Consider the following 22,624-nt stretch of genomic DNA (forward strand, 5'->3'; position numbering starts at 1 on the left):
GACTGGCTCACGCAAAAAATCCATCAGCAATTATTCTCCAGCTTGTTTCTTCTTAAGCAGGGTGCTGATGTCTTGAACACAAACTTCAGCTACATGACAATCAAGAAAGTGGGTAGAAACCCACTCTTCACCTTTTAAATGCTTCTGGTTGATTTCTGTTTTATCTGGACTGGTTAGAAGACAAAAGGAGTCACTGGAAACCCTGTCCTCCAGAAGTAACAAGACTTTTTGTTCAATGGATAATCTGCTTGAAAAGCAAAAGAGCATTTGATCTCATTTCAGTATTGATAGAAAGAAATAAGGGCAGAAACTCATGGGCATAAAGATACTTGCATATGAGAGTTTGTTCTTAAAAGCTGTAACATAGGATATCACTGGCAAAAAGAAGCAGTAAGCCCTACCTCGCATGCAAAGGGTTAGATCTGTTGTCCCACAAAGGAACATGAGAGCATCATCACATTTGCAGTCCTTTTCTAGTGCACCTTGGTGTCATCACTGGATGGCAAAGTGTTGTAAGATGCACTACCTTCAAATCGTGCAAAATGGAAGGCAAACACCAGACGCTATTCCCCTCCAGGCTGAGAAACCTTGATATACATTGTTACTGCAAAATAAGATCTTTGCAGTTCAAAAAATTCCTAGAGGGACACACTCCAAAGGCATAAACAGTCTGGAGAAGGCAAGGTCTATAAATCACTAGCAGTCAGCTTAGAAAAAATGTTGTCATTGCTGCTCTGCAGAGGAGTAAAACGATAAAAGAAATTTCTTTTATGTATGGATGGCTCAACCATAACGCTATTTTAACATCATTTTCTTGTAACCCATCTACACACAACTATTTAAACATTTGTTATAAAGTATGTATGGGGTGACTCATCCAGCTGAAGAATAAGTGTAATTGGTCAAAATTCCAGGACACTGTGTGCTGAGCTATAGAGAATCATAATCTCATCTATTAGGAGATGTGACAAGTTGCAGAAGCTATCTAAAATTCCTGGAAGAGGTAGTGTGAAATAAGAACTGTTGCCTAGGGACAGTCTCTTCTTTACAATAATTAAAGAGCTCAGATCTGTGCTATTCTGGATGGATGAAAAATATGCATGCATAAGCTTAGATTCTGGCTTTGGCTTGCTCATGCGAGAAAGTTGTCTAATAATTCATTAGCCTCTTCAATAAAAGATACCCAAAAGGCAGAATAAAGGGCATCTGTGGATTTGACTGCCATGTTCATATGGTCCCAAAATTTCCCCCAGAGATCCTGATCTTCTGTATAAAGCAGTTACATGACTCAGAAAAAAAACAAGAACTTGGGAAGAGTTGCCTTCTTCACTGAGAACGTTCCCATACCAAGTGACCAGAAGTAGAAAGGAAAGAAAAGCACTTCATAGACTGAAACAGGAATGTTAAAAACCCCTCCAGAGAGGTTATTAGTGGGTGGGGAGCACATCATAAATATGGAGTCCAGCAGCATTTTTCCATAGACACTCATTAATGATATTCACTTTGCCATATTTCTGTTTGAACTGATGATAATTCTACCCTTTGGGTGAAAAATAAAATACAAGACACTTCACTTCATATTCTCCAGGATGGCAAAGTAGTGCAACAGCAGATAGGAGAGGACCTCTTGGCTATTCCTTTGCACCCTCTTACTGTACAGTCTCTTTCCCCAGCATACAGGTGCCACGTGTGAGACACATTGCTCCCCATACGCAGATTAGTAGAGCTGTAGTAGCAAAATGGCTCCCTATGAAAACCCTTAAATTCAAGCATTGCCGTGGACTCACACTAGTTGTACAGAGCGTGGAAGAACACGCATTTCCCATACATGCTACTGGCTACAGATCTCATATTTGGAGTGCATTAAACCAGTGGACCAATGGACCGTCTACATTTGTATGGGCTTTTGGCCTTTCCCTCCACTATTTCTCTTGCAGAAATCAGTGGGATGATTTACTTGCTTCTGCCAGTGTATAGCTACCAGCAGTCTGGCTCAGGTATAGATGAATACTTTAATTTTAATCAGTGTGTTAGCAAGAAGGTGTGGATATTTCCAACGCACCACATACTGGAAGGCTATAGAAAACAACCAGCCAGCAAAAGAAAATATGATGATCTCATTTATATTATCTTTTTTTAAGCTTTTAAAAGTGCAGCCAAACTGAGATAATAAAAGTTAAGTATTTACTATTATTTCCTCTTACAAAAAACAAATGTAAAATTATTTCATCAGTACCAGATAATAAGCCTGCTTATAACCAGAGGGCAGTATTTTTAATAACTTCACTAAAAATATGCACCGGTATAAAAATGTGGTGCAATAAAAAAAAAAGTACAAAAGGTAATGAAATATCACCTATTATCTCAGCTCATTTTTGTCAGGAAATAATACTACAAACTTAATACGATACATGGAAGCCTTATGAATAGCAGGCAGGGAGAGGCTTATAGTCTTATCCAGTATTAGACGAGAGGCTGAGTGATTAATAAGTTGACACTGAAGAGCAGAGAATGGAAATCATATGGACTTTAGGGAAAGGAAATAGCTTAAAAATGAAACTGTCATGCTGCCAGGCTGCATAGGAAGAGGCACAGCTCCCAAGGCCATCCCCACCGCGCAGCAAAGGGGAAGGCAGTTAAACCTCTGTCAGAGCTGTGCACGCAGCTGGAGCCCCCGGCTCCCCCGCGCCTGCTGCTCTGCCGTCCTCGTGCACACACGGGCGAGAGCAATGGGGGAACTGCACCGAAAACAGGAAGGGGGAGGGAAAAAATACATTGAAAGGGAGAGGTTGGAATGCAACAGCAAGTTGGGGGTTTGAAGAATGGGAGAAATAAGATACCCTATAGAAGGAGTAGATGAAATGAGATTTATCCATAGCAGTGGATGAGCTATGTATCTAACTTAGGGGCCTCCAGCATACACAATGCGTAAGGAATGAGATGTTCTTGATTGCTTTTACAAATAACAAGGCCAGATCTTTTGATGGAATTAAAACTTGGTCTGACACCGATGTTAACATTGTTGAGGGCTGCAGGATTAAGTTTTAAATACCCCATGAAGCACCGTTACTTACAATATCAACAATAATGCCATTTATTGCGGGTCATAAGCCAACATATCGCTTCCAGGAGACTCTACATTTACTGTTGTTTCTCAGGCGCATTGTGTCTGGTTCTCATTTGTACGTTGTTCACACTGGAAAATCTCTGCTGTGGTTTCCAGGACTGGGGGTATAACCACGGCTAATTCGCTGTTTACTTTACTAGTGGTACCAACGGAGAGTCGCTATTGGTGGTAAATAGGTACTATGCACATAATAAGATCAGTGAAGAATTCAGTCAAAATCAACAGCGTGTAAGCCCCTGGTAAGTAATTTAGATCAAAATATGTGACATCCACTGAAAAAAGAACCAAGAAGCTACAAACATTTATTCACAGACCTCTTAAGAATAAACTGCAGCTTTAAATATCCTGGATGAAAGCAACAAAATTGTCCTTGTGTAAGATATGTTAGTTTATATATGTATGTATATATATGAATAATATATGTAATATATGAATTTCTGGAAAAAACAGAAACACATTCTGTAGTGCTTCAAAATAGAAGCTAAACATTTCTGCTTTCAATAAGCTGAACAAGCCTTATCTTGAAGTTTATCAAGGATGAATGGTAACAATTTTTCCTGGATCACATTACAATTTTAAAAGTTATAGTTTTCTTCTAAATTACTAGAAAAGAATTATAATAAACTCTTCTATTTCTTGCAAAACTAAGAACAACTGGATCATATGAAAGATCTTTGAATCAATTCCTGTTAATTGTCGAGGATGATACCCTTTCACAAAAATTTATAAGCCCCATCCTAGCTTTTCAAGGAGCCGGACTATAGCTAGGCACTGCCTACTCTCTGTTCTCTACTCAAATCATTGATATTTCCTCTGGCTTTGAAATGTGAAATCAGATCTCACATTTTTATCCCTCATGCTCTGTGGTTTAGGAGAAGCACCATATCTTCTCAATGAAAAGGGAGAAAACATTAGCAGCTACGCGCTTGGAGTCTAATTTTAGGAGTAACTGAGCCATTCTAATATGCTGCAGTCAACAGGAACTGAGGGCACTCAATAATTCATGAGTTCCTTTCCATGTTTGAGTAGAGCCCATTGAAAATTTCTCACTTTTCATCAGAAAATTCCAATTCCTGTGAACCAAAACTGGTTACAGGACAGGATATGCTTGCATACTTGTCTAATATCTCTTCTTTTATCCAGTTTGAAATGGCTTTTAATCTGTAATAATATAATTATATAATAATAAAGTATTTTAAATACAGAAAGGGTTGCTTGACTACAAGACAAATGAATTTTTAAAAGATGAAACAAATTGTTTCAATCAATCTTCCCTGCGATTTTTTTTTTCTTTTTAAACACAAATGTTTGAGAAGAAAAAAGATTCAAGCATGCTTTACTTTCAATTTGGGCTGGAAAACATGTTCATAACTTTTCCTGGGAAAAGAAAAACATTTCCTACTTTAGATCTAGTTAGTTTCATGCACGTCCTAAAAAAAAAACCCAAACCCTTATACTCACACTGATAAACCTCTCTTTGACCCTAGTGATGAGTAGAGTGTTAAATTCATTATGTCTTTACTTTACTTACTTTGATTCAGTTATTTTAAAATGAATGGCATTTGCATCAGAAGGCAGCAGAATAACCATTTCTTACCTTTAGTCTTTCTGTTACACCATCAGTGAAACTGACTGTGAATTCAGCAATTTTGGGCACTCTGAGTTTTCCTTTGTTCTTCTGGTCAGGCTGATATTCTGTTCTTGTTTTCACAATTACCTGGAAAATATCAAGACTTTTAAGGTTTCTGCACACAGCATACATTTTCTTTGTTATCTAAGCTTTTCTACATAATCCATCGCCTGGATCTACACAAGTATCTTAGAATCATAAATTAACACAAACGCATCATACGCTCAGGAACTAAGAGAGACGATAAATAGTCAGGAAGATACACAGACCTAGGATAGTGAGCTTATCACATTGAGTCTTAAAATAGCTGACAGCAAAATCTTTAACACCCACTTTTGTTTAGGACCAGGCATATAATTTTTATATCATATTCAACAGGCAGAACACGCAGAATAACTGCCCATCCTAAAGAGCCTCACTTATTAAAAGCCCCGTCGTAACACGTTCCACTGAAGCCAATTTAAATTCAGGCCATTTGGCGTCTCATTTATTCAGGCTCTAGATTATCAAGATTAATCTCATACTATCACCTTGGGTTTTCCCCAGAAGACCTCAGTGTCATTTGCTGACTAATCCAGGTCCTACTAATCTTATAAAAATGAGGTGACTTATGCCAATGGAGAAGCCATAAGCGGCTTTTAAAAGGGTACGGTCAAATTACCAAAATTGCATTGTCAATCTACATTGAATTTAATTGTATACCCAGAATGACCCGAAATATTTTGGGTAAAATCCACCCACTGCAAACACAGAAAAGGTAACACCTAATGCCAACTGCTCCCAGCGGGGACCAGCATCGGGGCTGTGCTCTGAAACTAACAGCCCTTCAGAGGAGTGAGCGTATCCATCCCATTAGACATGGGAATCTTCAAAGACTACCCATCCATGAGCCTATGCAGCAAAATAGCAGTATCCCAGCATAGCTACACTACCTTAATCTAGCTGGAAAATGCAAGAGAAGACAAAATGGCCCTGTCTTCAGCACCGCCCAAGAGCTGGAGCTCATCCCTAGAGAGGGGGCTGTGGTTGTGAGCAGACACTACCACTGCGCTTCTGCACAGGATTCCCAGCCCAGGGACGAGGTCCACAAAGCGTTATAGCAATTTGGTGTGGTTTGCAAGGTGAAAATTAAATACTCCAGGAGTGGTGGCTGGTTCATATGAGAGTGACAAGAGTGATCCTAAAGCTCTTTGTTAGAAAGAAAAAGTCTTGAAGGATTGAAAAAGAGTAAGCAATGCACAAGGTTGAGTTACCAGCTAATGAAGAACTTATTTCCAAATGAAGATAGCAAAGTCTGGTTTGGACCAGAGAAAACCCCCGGTATTTAATCCTCCTGCACCTAATGCCACGTGAAAATCAGAGTGAGAGAAAATCAGCGTGGAGTCATAAGCCAATTTTCTGGATTCAAATGCAAATCATTAAAGACTGATGAATATTTACATCCTTCAGTGAATCCCTTTCAATAACATTTATTACAGTAGCATTTGCAACATTAAAACTTGGGAAGAAGAGAGGACAAAAAGCCACCCAAATATATTTATATTAGTATTTTGGAACTCGGGATTTCTGATGACACAACATAGACAATGGGCAATGACACAGGGGGACAAGCTCGATTCAGCAGGTTTGGGATGAACCCTACCCCTGCTATGAACTTGCTGTTGAACCTAACCCCACCACGCTCTGAAATGCAGCCCAGCACACTGTGGACCAAATAAAGCAAAGCTCCCTCTCCAGCCAGGACAAGCTGGCCCAGGTTAGCTCCGAGTTACAAACAAGCAATAACCTCATTTTCTCACTCAAAATGAGGCAAGCGCGCTCAGGACTCTGTGCAGCTGGCCCCTAGCCTTCCAGCCTCCTTGCTGGCCTTTTGTAAACCCAGTACAGTAAATTACAGAGTGTCAGCCATCAACACCTGCCAACCAGTGCTCAGAAATTGCACTCATTCTGTTTTCAAACCTACCAGCCACAATATCCAATTCTCCCAAATTCATGCTCCCTGATATAAATCTTAGTTTTAGACAAAATCTTTAAATATGTATGAGGGCTTTTCCACAAACTAACGTTAGGTCTTAATGAAGGACCAAGAAGCTAAGAATATAAGACAAAAAAAATTAAAAGCCTTACTTGTTTCTATATATAATTTACATTTTCTCTTTGTCTCTAACGCCAGTTTTCTTACAGGTATTTTTTAACTGTCGTTACATTCAACCAATATCCCGTAAGTAGGAAAGTCTGAATTATGCTGTCTACAGGGATACAGCATGAGACTGAAACCCACACGCCCTTCACAAGGCATCAGATTCAAGTCCAGCAGCAATGTCTATCACGTCTGTGAATAAATAAGCTCAGTCCCCAGCCAGATCAGAAGCTATTTGAAACCCAATTTGCTGACCGTGCCAGCAGCGAAATGTGTGTGTGCCCAGAGCCATAGTCATCCTGCTGGTCAGTGTTTTGCAGAGAAATTTGCAGAGGTATCAAAAAGCTTTAGTAGAGGAGGTAAGAAGTACCTTTGCTAAATGCCTTTTGGCATTGCAAAAGCTAAATATCTGCTCTCCAGAAGTATCTTTGTCAGACACCTGGTGGAATTACTCAGCAGAAGAAAGACAGGGCAGTCGGTAAGGTCTCCTCTTTAAAGGAGAGCACAGAAATAAAATGACAAAGGACAAATAGAAAACTGAAAACCTGTAGTGTGGGGGTAGCATTCAATATTGTGTCAGTAACAATAAAAATGCAATTTTGCTGAGGGCACGGTGTGCACATTTAGAAGAAAAGAGCTACCTCTTGTTCAGTCCCCTACAGTCTAAATAAATAAGCCTGAGCACGGATCCCACTTTTGCAGCAACGTTCACCCCCTCTCCATCCAACAAGCTGCCATCAGGAAGCCCACGCAAAGGCTTCTGGAAATGGAGCTGTGTTCATCGCGCTCCTTGAGCCTCCTGCACTAGTGAGACCACCCCAGTGAGGGCCACCTTAGCAGTACCCAGAGACAGGAGCGAACGCTGTCAGATGGTAGTACGTGGATACACGCACACCCCACACACACAGTTTTTAGCAGAGCATTTGCTACGCTGACAGCCTCCCATGCATGTGTCAGTTGCGAGTGTCTCTGAAACAAGTTTAAATGAAAGCTGGTCAAAACCCAAAAGAACTTTTCTAAAGCACAAAGGATTAATCTAAGTGCAAATTTAGAAAAGGAATAATTAATCTTGTAAAAAAAAAATTTCCATATTTTTAGCATTATTTGTTTTTGCTGTTTTGGTTGGTTGTTCTGTTTTCATTTTCCGGTTTTCTGATTTGGGTTGGGTGGGAAAGAAGATTTGCCTTCCCCCTGTTCCCTGCCATCACTCCTTTTTCACCTTTTCTTTCCATTTTGTCACTGAGAAAAAATTCCTGGCAGTAAAGTCTTCCAGAAATTCTAACCAAATTGCTGTTGGATGTACAGTAATAAAAACCCCACTGACTCCACAGTCAGCGCAACGATCAGCATTCATTTATCACCGGCTGCCCCAGGGCAGTTCCATCGGAGCCCAGGATCCCACTGTTTCCATGCAAACAAGGTACATTCATCTCACACCACGACAGGTTTCCTGGGAGAGCTACTGGCATTTATTACAAACCACAGCAAACAGAATGATCCCCATTCCCTCTTCTTGTCCGTTTTGCAGCTTTGCTGACGTCAGTAGAGTTATTCTCGATTGAAACCGGTGAAAGGGAGTATAAAATTGGGGTCCTGTGTAGGTTGCAATTCAAAGCAAACTGAAGTGAAAGAAGTGCCCAGCTCCTCATTCCCTTCTCTGCAATGCAGTTATGGTGGAAAAGAAATAAGGGGGTAACTTCTAGAGCTGCCAGCACGGCTTGGCTCTGCTCTGGCCTCATGAGTACAGACAATAAATACAAACAATCGAACCAGTGCTTAAACGGACAAGTAGTCTCTTGAATACTCCCAAAATAGACAATTAGCCCCCTCTCCACCCCCACCACACCACCACCATTCTGCCCATTCTCTGCACGTGCCTCCTTGAGCCCTCACCTCCTTCTGCATGTTCCCTAAGGCTTGTCTTAACTCACACTCCTCATGGAGAGAAGGGTCTGGCTGTTTTAGGTTGGCATCCCTAACCATGAGCTTACTGGGGCAGAGAATTATGGTTATTATTATTCATCTCATGAAGCAACCTGCACAGCTGCAAATGAATATTAAGAAGCAAGAACAGTCCCATCGGCTTTTTCGATTGTCTGAGTCTTGGCGATAGCTGGATGAATACCCTTTGAACTTTTTTGGACACTTGTCAGCCTTTGTGTTTCATTATCTAGGCCCTGATTCAGCACCAGCTTATGCCTGTGCCTCACTTTGTGCGTTGTGATGGTCCACCAAAGAGAGCAGCCTCCCTGCCAGCTTTAATAGCACTTTAAAGCCAGTACTGTGGATGGAGTCTAGAAGAATACTAGCTCAGGGGATCTCCCTGCACATTATGTTGCTGCTGTAACCTGTTCTTAAAGTTTTCACACTATTGCCCAGAGGTCCTCCACCTTTAAACTGCAGAGAGACTGTGCTGTTTATGACAGATGCAATAAAGGGGACACAAATAAATTATCCGGGACTTCCTTCATTTTACATCCAAAATAAAACTGTTCTTTGAAAGTTGCTTCCCAGCTGAAGTTTGCAGACCAATTGTAAAAATACAGGAAAAGAGAAAAGGGCTTCCACAGAGCAGCAAAAAGACACAGCTAATTACGGGAATCCACACTGCCAGTCCTTGCAGCTTCCTCCAAAACTAAGTTTATTGAGCATTTGAAGTCATTAACTTCTAATTCAGCGAAGCACTTAAGCATGCAAGTAGTCCTATTAACATCAGCAAGCTTAGTCGGATATTTAAAGTTAAGTGTGCATTTAAGCGCTTTGGCCAGATCAGAGCCTAAGCTGGCTTCAATCACCTGCCCACAGCCAGTTACGATACCGATGTCAGGGCTCCTCTGGCATTCTTCAGCCAGACCACTCAAAGCGCTTTATATACCAGCGTGACCCCAGTATCCCCATATTACTGATGGAGAAGTAGGAAAAAAAAAGAGAAAAAAAAGAAGCTTAGTAACGTGCTGAGTCACACCAGCAATTGGTGGTTGAGTCAGGAAGACAGATCACGGCTCGCTGCTACTTAACAGGTTTTCATTAACTGAGCGGTAATAGTAGCTCCAGCACATTCTCCATATAAATATAACGTTTTGGGGATTAGGCGCTAGCAAGAGATATGGCTGGGGTGGGTAGGAAGTCAGACGCTCTATGGAAAATGGCAGCTCTCTGCAGAATTGTTGTCCTCAATCACCCTGGCTTAGCAGATGTAATAACACTCTCCATGTCTTGAAAGGTTTTTACTTCCTATTCTCTTTCTTGCATCTTTTGGTTCCTCACTCCAATCCCTCAAACGCTTTTCTGTAAGACCTGAGTAGCGGACTATAGAGAATGGCCTGTAAAAGTTATAAAAACCCAAACGTGACAGGACAACGTGCCATATCTATCAAGCTGCTCCACATAAGCAAGATTTTTCCAATGATGCTGTTTGCTAATACATTTATCAAATCCTAAACCTAAATGCACTTACTATTCTAGGCTTAATGCTCGTGATACCACTGGATCAATAGGAAACCTTTCCTCGGCTTTAATGAATGCAGGACCAGGCACCTTCTCTCTAGTGATGCTTTGGAAAATTATAGGTGTGCTGAAGTGAGAAACCACAGATGAGAGTCTGCGTACACCAGCAGGAAATCCATCATTGACAACCTTGAGAAAGTAAACAGTAGGAGAGTGCTGGGAAACCTAGGTTTCCCTAGGTACTTTGGATGCTGAAAGCAAAAGAAAGCAAGCTTCTAACCAAGTGGACTATATTAAAAGCATTTGCTTTCAGGAGGAAGGAGCAGAGTAGACATGAAACGTGACAAATGGAAAAATATCACATTAAGCATGGAACCTTAAAAAGGATTTTCCTGCAATGGGATGAAGTAAGTGTTTCAGAAAATGAACTGATATGAATTCTGAGTCTTGTCTCAGATTGGCTAAATGTAACATCATTTATCGCCACTTCATATTTGCGTTTGAGCTCTATGGTTTTCCCTGAAGAAATGAGTAATAATATTTAACATAACTGGCATTGTGAAAACTTTAAATTATTCATTTGGAAAAGGACATGCAGCCCTGCTGTAATTCCCACTTCATTGCCACAGTGCATGTAATATATTGTGGTTCAGGTGCTGCAAAGTGCAAACCATAAAAATTTAAAATACTACTTCCCAGGATTATTAATAATGAAGAGTCTCTCACTCAGAGTGGCTTTCAGATTGACAGAAGAGATAAACAAAATGTGTTTCTCCTACTAAGGAGAAAGGTTTCCTCCAGGTTCAAAGCTGAACTTTGTAGTCCCACAAAATGGTTGTAACACACCCATCAGTTTCCACGTGGGTTAGTCATGCTCACTTTTAAATGAAAATGAGACTCTTGGCTTCCAAATACATGCCTTTCCTCATTCCTTGCAGAGAGAGATCAGAAAATATAAACCCATCACTGGCACCGACATCGTGGTTTCCTTTGCCTTCATTACCCAGCTGAGCATCAATAGCTGAGAAGGACCTTAGACCAAGTCCCAGCTGCAGCATGCTGTCCAGGTTAGTGATGATAGCGAAATGGTGACCCCCAGTCTTGGCACTAAATCTGCTGTGACTGAGTCGGTTTCTATGCTTATGTGTTACAAGCCAGGGGATGGCTAAAATTCACCAGCTGCTCACACACAAAATTCTCCAGTGACCTACAAGCTCTAATCCTCACACACAGACAGCTTCAAAGAGCAAATGAGATGTGCCCATTGCCAACAGTAGCTGAAGTTAAAATACTTAGCAGTATAGGAAAAGAGATGGAAAAATAATGTTTCAGGGCTTAAAACAATCTCTTTCTTTGCAGGCTTAAGATGAAACATTCATAGACATGAGCAGCTCCACGCCTACTGCAGCATCTCCTGTAGCTCCTTCCGACTCTTGCACGGGCTACTGCTAGAAACAGCACACATTGGACTGGGTGGACCAGTAATCTCAGGCTACCTGGTAATCACCATGCTGCAAATTCCCAGATTTTTAGACAATCAGGTCTTTAAAAACCTTCCCAAATAATCATGACTATGTTCCATCCCATGGGAGAGGCAGCTGTGCTTCCAAATCTACAGGATGAACACATCTCAGCAGGCAGACTTCCCAGAGATTAGTATTAAAATTGGCATTTGGGATGTATGTAATGGTAGACCCCATGGGATCCTAGTCACTATTTGAGCACATGAAATGCCTGAAATATCAAGCAGCAAAAATAAGGAGGAAAAAGAAAAAAAAAAAGAAGAGAAGAAAAAAAGGATGCCTGGGGATCAAATCCATAGTCAATGGAGAAAGCCACAGTCAGTAGAAAGAGTCTGCTTTTTTTTTTCCCCTGTATCAGCTCATCTAATGGGTGTTGTGCTGGAAATGCATTGCACAGAGGGTGGTAGAAAAAAGTGGTCTCCTGAATCAGTGCCAGGAGGATATTCCAGGCATAAGGAACATCACAAAAGGACAAAGACAGCAAATGTAATCAGCCCTGGCACCACCGACGAAAGGCAGCACAGAATGCAAAGGCTGCACTGGGAGCTGAAAGCAGCTGAGAAGGGAAAGGCATAGCTCACAAGCACAAAGGGAGCTTGGAAATTGTTCAGCTTAAGTCTCCCTACAAATCCCTACGTGACCATAACCGTCAGGAACCCACAGGAGGCTGTGAAGGGGTGACACAAATTGATTTCAGTAGGTTCAGCCAGGGGAGGGTATAGCAAAGCAGACAAAAGAATCAATCACTCGGCTGTAGTGATGGTAAATTGGCCAGAGCTCCATTGATTTCATCCAAACTACACTGATTTACACCAGTCAAGAATCTTACCCAATCTTGCTTTCCAGACCAGTAAGTATGCAGGGTTCGCTTCATGGTCTTGCTGAAATAACCTCCACCTGCAGCAATGAACTTCCACGTTAGAATAAAGAATAGATTGCCACAGGCTTAGCCAAACAGCCGTACCCTACCACACTTTTCCTGTGTCCATTTCTGCTGTTTCTGCAGAACGCAGCTCTAGGAATTGCAGTGCAGACATAACTGGGTTTAGGAGAGGCAATGGAGCTCACAAAAACAGACATAGGCTATCTTTAAACAACCCAATTCAGACACCGATAGCAGTGCAGTTAAGGAGAGAAATTTCTGCACAGGCTAAATAAATCCCGAGACTTTCCATACTCAAGAGCTGCAGTAGCAACACGTTATCTGTACGCAGGTGAGGCAGCTGAACGCTACCCCAGGTGTCTGCGAGGGCTGTGGCTATATCCAAAGAGGAGGATCATGAACTGCCAAGAACCTCAAGTAGGGCTGTCCAAGACACGCAAACAAAACCAAAAAGGTTACCCCAGAACCCCTGCACCGCCAGAGTGAGCGTTGCTGCAAATCCTTATTACAGCTTAATGAGCAGAGGCAGTGTTTACATTCAAATACACATTTAGAGGACAAATGGATTTGCACGGTGCAGAAGGGGGACAGATGTCACAGGAGAGGAAGGCTCAGACTTTGGTATTTGTGGGGATTAGGCAGAGTATCCCAAGTGGAGAAAGGAAAAGACGGGGAAAGGCAAGAGAGCCTGCCCATTCCTTCATATTTGCAATGCTCTCTTTTTATTCCCTTCCTTTCATTCACGCTTTCTTTCCCTTTGCATCCTCCTCCTCCCTTTTACTCTTCCTTCCTTCAGCTGTCACGATTACTAGCCCTGCCCCATCTCTCCTTTTGCCATTTGCTCCATCCCACCAAACTCACCAGCAGCGGGAGCGGGAGCACAGGCGCCTGCCCCATGCCCCCAGCTGCATCAGGAGCCCTCCCAGACAGCGCAGGGAAGGCTGAGCTGCCGCTGGCCCCACCACATGTAGCAGCACCCCAAAACCAGCTCCACGCTGCCCTGACAGCTCGTGCCTTCGGGCTGGCTAGAGCCGCCGTGCGCTGCTGGGCTTCGCAGAGGGCAGACCGGCATCAGTATTTCAGGAGAGAGCTGCAAGTAGTCCCCTAGGTACAAAAGCACTCATCCAGCGTACTATTAATTATGCCTGCTCAGCTGGCCAGGACAAAACATTATTTTCTGTTAAACCAATAGGGACAGGCTGTGAACACAAGGGACCCTCCTGATTTTCAGGAACTCTTGATTACTCTGTGTAAACGCATGGCCTCGGCCACTCAGAGAGGGGGCAGCCAGGGAGGGCAAGAGGCAGGAGCATGGGATGGGAAAAGCATTTGAAGAGAGCAGTTACATCTATTTTTTTCTTTTCTGGGTTGGATGGCAGGAATTTGTCACCAGAGAAATTATTTCTCAAGCCTCCAGATGCATTCAAAATGAAGAACAATGGACCACATGATAAGCCTTCTGCAGCTTTCCTCACAAAAGAGATGCCGGATGTTTTTTTCAGCCCTGACAATAGCTTTCATGCACTTTTGTGTTATGTAAAATTAGGATTTTTACTGCCAGAACAGAGGCATTTCCTGCTGGTATACTGAAGTAAACCTATGAGACCAAGGGGTCCCCAGTTGTCGGTCTCATTTAAAATTTCAGTGGAACAGCATGGTCCCTGAAAAGCTGCATATCTTTTAGCATTATCATTGCAGAGACACGTAACAATTACAGCCGAAGCACTTTGTCTACGCCTAGGAAAACAAGTGAACAGCTAGCCTTTTCCCCTTTGGTCCTAAAAGAAAAAGGACTTCATTTTTTTGCTTTTTGAATACGAAGAAGAAATGAAATTCAGAGACATAAAAAGCCAGGTCAAGGGCTTGTCGCCGGTGATGGCTATTATTCCTATTACATGGATGGATTTCAGCAAAAAGGCCATGCAAAAATGATTTAAGAGCATCTGTCTCTGCCTTCTGCAAATGCCAACCCAGCAAGAGAACAGGGGGCAGGGGAAATGCTTGAAGATAGTCAATAAATATAAATACACAGCAGGCTTAGCACCCTAGGGGAGAAATTACTGTACCAGGTACCTTTCTCCCCTTGCAGCAATACAACTGCTGACAGAACGACTAGAATGCTGATGCTGTGGGAGGAATAGCAGGAGCCTTGGGAGGACACATCCTCGCTTGGTGGAAAAAGGAATAGTCAGTCCCATGGCCAATAATTTTAAAAAAAAGGTTGCCAAATTCAAGCCTCCTGAATTCCTGCCTGGATTTTTCCAGCAGCATCAAGGTGGAAGTCAGGGGGAGCTGCTAAGCTCACAGCACTTTGAAAAACAAGCTGTTTGGAAAGCATCCCCAAAAGGACAGCCAATAAGTTGAAGCATACCTTTAAGAAAGTGTTTCTCCCTATCACCCCCCACATGATTTCTTATAATCAAGGAACTATCTGAAAAGAGATGGGCTTCAGGGATTACATCACATGAGCAAAAGCCTCATTTTTATATTCTTTCTCTGAAAGGGGAGGCAGAGACACTTTGAAAGAGATGAAGCTATGGTGAAACACCTACAGAGGTTAATGCTGACAGTCACTTCGAGCAACTCTCAAGTGATCCAGTTACAAAAATATCCTTAAAATGAAGAAAAATCAGGTATTTAAAGCCCTCAAAACAAAATTTTCAGTCTGCAGACTCCATAGGCTTTGTGGGGTGCTTTTAAGGATCTGCAAAGGTAAGTATACTGACAAACAACAGGTTTGTTTGTCATCAACTTGCATGCAGGTGTCTAAGACTCAACTGGAAAAAGCCTATAAACTAACAGAGCTTGCAAACCATGCAATATACATACACCAGGTGAAGGCATTATTGTACACCAGTAATAACAGCAGTTGGGTTGCCCCACACAGACCTAGTATACTCTTGGACCGCGAGCCAAAGCCTGTACTCCTCCTCCTTTACCAGACAGACTTACCTCCTTTACTAGACTGAAGCTAGAGCAAGTACACAGCCCCACGCTGCAGTCAAACCTCCTTGCTCTGGGTTTGATGCACCCTGGATTGCCCCAGACCCAAGGTTAGATCCAGGTTGAGACCTCACATTGTCTTAAATGAAGATACCCTCTAATGGTGAAAAGAAGTCCAGAAAAGGGAGTATTTAGTGGGGCATTTTCTTTTCTTTTTTTTAGATTTCACTTACTGGAAAACGCCAGGCGCACCAGCTCTTTGTTGCAGAGGCAAAGACGATGTGATGCTCAGCAGCCGACGGGCAGGCAGGGAGCAGGCTGGGAGCATCGCCTCCTTGTGGTTACAGCAGCAACGGGTTTGCATTTAAGAAAACGAGCGAGCAAAGCCCTTCTGAGCTGTTGCACACAGACCCCAACACCAAACCTGGTTTGGCTCTGGTCATTTATGCGGCGTCCCATGCAAGAGGCACAGAAAGCATCTTGGTTTGTGTTCTCACTCTCCCAGGCTAAAAATCAACTGCTGGCAGGTTTTAGGAATAGATAGGAAAAAAAGTCAAATCGATTTTAGGGGTTTTTTTTTAACCCTGCCTCCTGACTGCAAGGCAAGTCCAAACAAGAATACACTCTGAAAGACTTGAAATCCATGTCTACTCTTCCTTAGGCTCACAGTCTGACCGAATTCAGAAGCAGCTTTGCTTTCCTAAGTACAAAGCTGAAATTTCCCCCTATCACTTAACCTTTGCCCAGGCTTTTCACCTGAGGCTCAGCTCCTTATTAGCAGGTCTTTAAACAGACCCTCTGCCCTAGGGTGAACTCACCCCAACAGAATTTGTTCTACAAAGAGCAAAGGAAAGAGATCGTGAATTATTTTGCTTTTATCATAAATAACTTCTCCTTCCTGTGAATGGATGTCCAGTCGCCGTTTACTCCTGGCCTACTGCACGCGGGAACTGAACCACAGCCTGCAGAAATCAATACCATTGACTCTAATACCATTGAGTTCTGAATCACGCTTAGCACTCCTGGAGATACACCCCACTCTTCCAGCAAAGAAAAATATGGATGTCAGTAGATGCATTGACAGTAATGTATGCTAATGAAGGTAATGTAACCTAACAACATGTGAATTATTGATGTAGGCATGTTTAAACAGAAAAATCAGCAAGGAATCACACCAGACCAATAGACTCCAGTGTTTGTTCACCAACAGGCAATTGGAACGTGGTGGTCGTGAGAACACTCATTACCACTTCATCAGCTTGAAAGGATTTTTGTTAGGTTATCCATGTCTCACCTGATACATGAGTCATTTAAATTTCACATCGTGTGATACTGTGCGATCTCAATGAGCCATTTGTGCTAGGATCAAATGAGCTACTTTTACACATCTACAGTTTCTTCTGAGCTTTTCCGACATTTATGATGCTTTGCCTGAATTATTTTGTTTAATCTTATTTATCAGAGTCATAGATAAGGGCTGGTTTAGCCTCTCATTCACAACAATTCATGGAAGTGTAACTCTCCTGAATGCAGCGAAGCGGCTCCTGATTGCCATGAGGCACATGGAGAATAAAACCAGCTCCTTTGTCTGGCACGGCTCTGTTCCCAGGATGTCAAGGCAATTGACTCAGCTCTATCATAAAATAAACATAGCTTGTCTATCTAGACAGTTTTATCACATCCATCATCACGTTCTCCTAATGTATTTAGAGAAAATTCATTTTGTACTACAGTAAAACCAGGATATATGTTCAATAATCATCAGTGTTAATTTTACTATCATTCCATTATCCTGTGAGATCTAATCATTCTTTCTGTACTTTTGGGGGAGTTGGCTCCATCTCTGTGGTATCTGGGAACTACATTGCAGACAGGCTTTGTTTTTGTAAGGACTGTTGGGGCATACGGATTTTTACGGTCTCATCATGTCCTCACCAGGTTATATTGATATGCAGCGTCACCGCATTGATATAGACAAAAGATTTCCTAGTACATACTGCATCTAAAAAACCCCAACCACCAAACCGCAGCCAATCGCCGATGCGCATTTCTGGACGTTTTAGTGCTGCATTCAGTTCTGAGAACGTTGAGTGGGCAGGGGAGAAAGCTGTCCCCCGGCTGGAGCCAATCGGGGAAACGAATCCCTGGATTGCTCCATCACCACCCTGTGCATGGGGGAACTCAGCCGCTCTCTTCAGAGAAATCAGCATCCTCAATGCCCAAATAAGCTTTGCAAAGCCATGGAGAAGAAGACAAACCTGAACCGAGATAATTAAAATAGCTGCTTATTTCAGAAGAGTTATCACATTACTCTCAATGCAGGCAATTAATCTTACTGATAATAACAACAACGCATTGTAAACTACTCCTCAGTTTCTCCAGCACTTGCAAGAGAAACATGCTAAGCCTTTTCCCGTTGTATTTTTGAAGGAATATTTGGGATTTTTTTGAGGAGGGAAGAAGTTGGGGGACAGTTGCGTGCTTATGTGCCATGTTAAAACAGATAAACACACTACAAAAGATAACCCCTTTTTATTTATTGAATAGACACTATGCCACAGTTCATATCATCAGAGACCAATAAGTCATCAAGGCAGTGAAAACCAAGGGGCACGTATGTGTGTGTAATCATGCAGGAGCGCCATTTGATTTTGTTTTACCTTTTCCGGAGCCGGGAACTGCAGGTGATTTACTTCCAAAGGTGTGATCAAAGGAACTGTCTGAAAACCATCTTCGTTGGATGGTTGTTTGTTGTTCTTGTCATTCAAATTACTCCCCAGCTTCACCATGCTTGGACCTTGCTTTCCAGACCTAAAACCAGCAAGATGATCAATGTCACAAGGGTAGCGGGAAGAGGAGGATTTCTGCCTTACCCTGCTCGGTTTGACTTAGTGTATCGGTTACCTGGGCTTTTACGCCTGGGTTTCTAGACGCACCGCATACCACACCACGACTTGACTTCACACACGCATTTTGCCGTGCCTTACGCTGACACCCCACAAATACCCCTGAAAACCCCCGCTGTGAGCCCAAGCACGGCTGCTCCCAACGCACCGGCACCACAAACGGCATTACCGATCGGGACCGCCGCCACCACCAACACAACCGCAAACATTCAAGGGACGGGGCGCATCTCCCGCCGGCAGCCTGGCCCCGGGGTGCTTTTGCCCGCCCCCCACCCCCCATTATTTTTTGCAGCCCCCTTGGGGGTACAGAAACCCTCCCTTGCAAACCCCGCACCTTGGGGGTCCCCTCCTCCCAGCTCCCCCGGGATCGGCGGGGCTGGGGGTCGCGCCGCAGGGGGGGATGCTGGAAGGGGGGGCTGCGGGCACCCCCCCCGCCCCTCCCGCCGCCCCCGAGCCCCTACTTACTGCAAACCACGCGGTCACTGGCGGCGGCTCGGCCCGGGCGCTGCGGCGGGGGGGGCGGGGGAAGGCGGAGGTGAGGGGGGGAAGTTTCCGTTAATTTTTATTTGCGGTGATGAGGCGCGCGGGGGGAGCGGTGCTGAAGGGACAGCGCTGCGCCCTGCGCTCGGCTGCGGCTCCGCAAGCGCGACTGAGGGCGGGCGCGGGCGGCAGCTCCCCCCCCCCCGCCCCGCGCCCGCCCGCCCGCCGCGCGCGCGCGCGCGCGCGCACGCCCCGCGCCCCCGCGCGCCGCCGCGCGGCCTCGGGCACCCCCTGGCGTCCCCGCCGCGCACGGCCGCGCGCCCCGGCGGGCGGTGGCGCCCCCTGCAGGCCGAGCGCGGGGCCGGCGGTGGGGGGGGTGGGCGTGGGTGCGACAGCGGAGGGGCCGCGGGTGGGCTGTGGAGCTGCAAGAAGGCATTGCACGGGGGGCGTGGGCTGGAGAGGGCCCCGCCGCAGCTCCGGCGCTGCAGGAATGTGTCGTGCGTGCACAAATACGGTTGCATAAAGGTCCGAGAGGGCCACAAGCAAGCTGTGACACTTCCACAGCGCACTGCACAGGCACAGATGTGGTCACAGAGAGGGCTGGGGGCTGCAGAGGGTCCCAGGGCGGCTGCGGTGCTGCAAGGAGACAGGACTGGTGCTGCTACTGGGTCAAGTGGGCACGCCATTCCCCCCCTGTGGCCCACGTTGGCATTGACCGCTGTGTCCCTCACCAGGGCGTTGCACAAGGTCAGTCACTGCTCTCTGGTGCCCACTCAAATGCTGGAACAGCAGGACGGGAACAAGCCGCTGGCCCTGCTTGGCTTCATACGGGACACTCCTCCTATTTCCAGAAGCCAGCCTGCCAGGCTGGCACACACCACACATCACCACCGTGCCAGAAGGTACGGCCACACTGTGCCAGGCTGCTTGCCCGCAGACACGCGCCCACCCGCCAGCATCCCTGAGGTCACCAGCTCCTGCAGGATTAGGCTGAAGCACTTTGCTTGGAGACAGAGGATACTTTGGGATGACTTTAGCCTCATTTGTTTATAAATATAGAATTTGCCTCCAGAGCTTGCAACTTGGCATCTTTTGCAAGACCTAAATATACTCCTAAAAGGCGTGAACTGTTGCCATAATAAAGCCTTTTAGAACTCACTTGTGAAAATTAATTTAAAACCATACTTTGGCAAAGCAAGTGAAAGGCGCTTAATGCATTGGTACGAGCTTGTTCACAGCGCGGCAGTTCAATGTCTAGAGTGAGAAGTACTGAGAAGCAGTCAGTAGAGCTGGGGCAGCTAAAACTACCTTCTACTATTATCACCTTACAGGGTCCATTAAAGAGCTTGCTTCCAGTAGCTTCACCGGTTTTTAATGCTTGGGTTGGAATTTTCTGTATCACATTTCTGCATAAGGCCAATCTTCTATAGAAAATTTCATCCAAGAGAGTTTTTCTGTTTTTAAGAATAGGTTCTGCCATATATAAAACTTAACTTCGAATAACTTTTGCTCAGTGTTAAAAACTGTCAGCAGGTAGCTTTTTGATGTTCTCAGAATCATCTGCAAAAAACTGATCACGTCATAAGGTTTTGGGAGTTCATATTCAGGAAATTCAGGAAAGATTTCTTAAGCTCAGTAGCAGAATTCCCCTCAGATCCCACCCATGAGAGGCATGTTCAGCTCAAGACTCAACCAGATTTTCACTGTAACTAAACTCCACGTTACTGCAGACCGGACCAGGAATAGATACTTACAAAGAAAGCTGGCAGGTTGCATCCCGCAGATAAGGGAAAGTGTGGGACTTAGGCTCTATAGGTCTGAAGAAGCACGTAAAAACACTCACTAAAGATTATTGATTGAACTACTACAATACAATTATTTTATATTGTAGTAATACCAGAAATCAAGCAGCAATGCCCATCTGGGCTAGGATCTGTGCAAATATATAGCAAGTTATAAATCCTGCAAAGTCCTTTGCTCATGCTCATGCTAATGCTCTACACAGAGATAAATGTCACTGTGATAGTTTGGCTCAGGATGATAATTAGGATAAATGTGGAGGTTGTAAGAAAATCCAAAAGCACATACTTTGCAAATGATGACAGAAGCCCAGTCTTGTCCCAGACATTGCCCGCTCTCCAGATCCCGAGCAGAAGCCTCTGGTCCTAGCGGGGCACTGGACCAGGCTCCTATCAGAGCATTTCTTTTCTTTCATGTACAGCATCGCTGAGGCTGGCAGGAACATCTGGAGATCAGTCCACCCCCCTGGCTTAAAGCAGGGACAGCAAGAGCAGGTTGCTCAGGGCTGTGTCCAGTTGGGTTTTAAATAGCTCCAAGGATGGAGACACCACAAATGCTCTGGTAAAGCTGTTCCGGTGTTCAGCCACCCTCATAGAAAATAGTTTTTCTTATGTTTAAATGAAATTTCCTGTGTTTCCGTTTGGGCCCGTTGTCCCTCGTCCTGTCACTGGGCACAACTGAGAAGAGGCTGGCTCTGAGCCCCTGAGCCTTCTCCAGGCTGAACAATCCCGACTCTCTCAGCCTCTCCCCGTAGGGCAGATGCTCCAAGCAAGAAAGTGCAACTGCAGCAACTCTTTCCCCAACTTTCAATATATTACAGATTATATCATCTGAAGTGATTTGACCATCCAAAGGGATTCACAGACTCTACAGTTATCTTCCACTGAATGCATACATTTGAACTACTCTAGTTCCACTGTCAGCAAAATGGCTATTTTCAACTGAGGGACTAGGATATATTATTTAAAAATGCAAAGGAAACATTGCATTGTAACTCCATAGAAATGGCATTGTGGTTTTCCACCTTTATCTGGTAATGACCAAGGGACATGAGAGCTCTTTGTTGAAAAGCAAAGTGATGTCTTTAATAGCTTGGCAAATGCATTCTGTGATCTGAAAACCAAATTATTTTCATGCACATCAACATCAGTAACAAATATCCTGCTAGCCAAAATACTACCTTAGAGACACCTAGGCAGATCCTCTGACTTAAGAGATGTCTTAAGCAGCAATTCACAAACACACTGATGTTAAATCTCCATAATCACTTGTGCAAACGCATGGAAAGTGTGGTTACACAATGAAAAATAAGGTTACAGATAAGGTTATCTGCTTGCTCAGCATGTCTACTCACTTGAACACACTGATATGCTCGCAGAGTTTAATGTATTAACTTTTGTTGGTTATACTTGAATACTCTTCAGAGTAACATAGCTAAGGCGCAATGAAGTGAATCCCATTCCTTCTTGTGCATTACTACCACTGTAAAATACCTTTCATGTAGCTGCAAATCAACTGATAACTAAACAGAACTAAACTGTGTTGGATTTATTCCACATAACCCAGAGAATGCAGCTCAACATTGCCAGCATTCAAGCACGGCAGTTAGAGCCACCAACTAAAAGAAGACTTTTAGTTGTGAGTACTAGCAGCAAGAACCTGCAGTAAGTGAGCAGATGCTGCTTTTGCCTTATGACTTTTCAGGGTAGAAGTACATTTTAAGCAACATCTTTCCGTGGCACCAT

The 22,624-nt window shown here is 44.0% G+C and overlaps 1 protein-coding gene across 1 annotated transcript in view; it reads right to left on the bottom strand.

Annotated features, from left to right (window-relative positions):
• NSG2 (neuronal vesicle trafficking associated 2) overlaps nt 1–19,299 on the bottom strand; it is a 37,949-nt gene extending 18,650 nt beyond the window's left edge. Inside the window, exons 1-3 of the mRNA XM_075163909.1 lie at nt 19,065–19,299; nt 18,354–18,504; nt 4,725–4,844 (exon numbers count right to left, since the gene is read on the bottom strand). Of these exons, the coding sequence (XP_075020010.1) occupies nt 4,725–4,844; nt 18,354–18,482 (249 nt within the window). The 5' untranslated portion in view covers nt 18,483–18,504; nt 19,065–19,299. The remainder of the gene's footprint in view (nt 1–4,724; nt 4,845–18,353; nt 18,505–19,064) is intronic.
• Between the last annotated feature and the right edge of the window lie 3,325 nt (nt 19,300–22,624).

Source organism: Calonectris borealis, chromosome 15, assembly GCF_964195595.1.
Source record: "Calonectris borealis chromosome 15, bCalBor7.hap1.2, whole genome shotgun sequence".
NCBI lineage: Eukaryota > Metazoa > Chordata > Aves > Procellariiformes > Procellariidae > Calonectris > Calonectris borealis.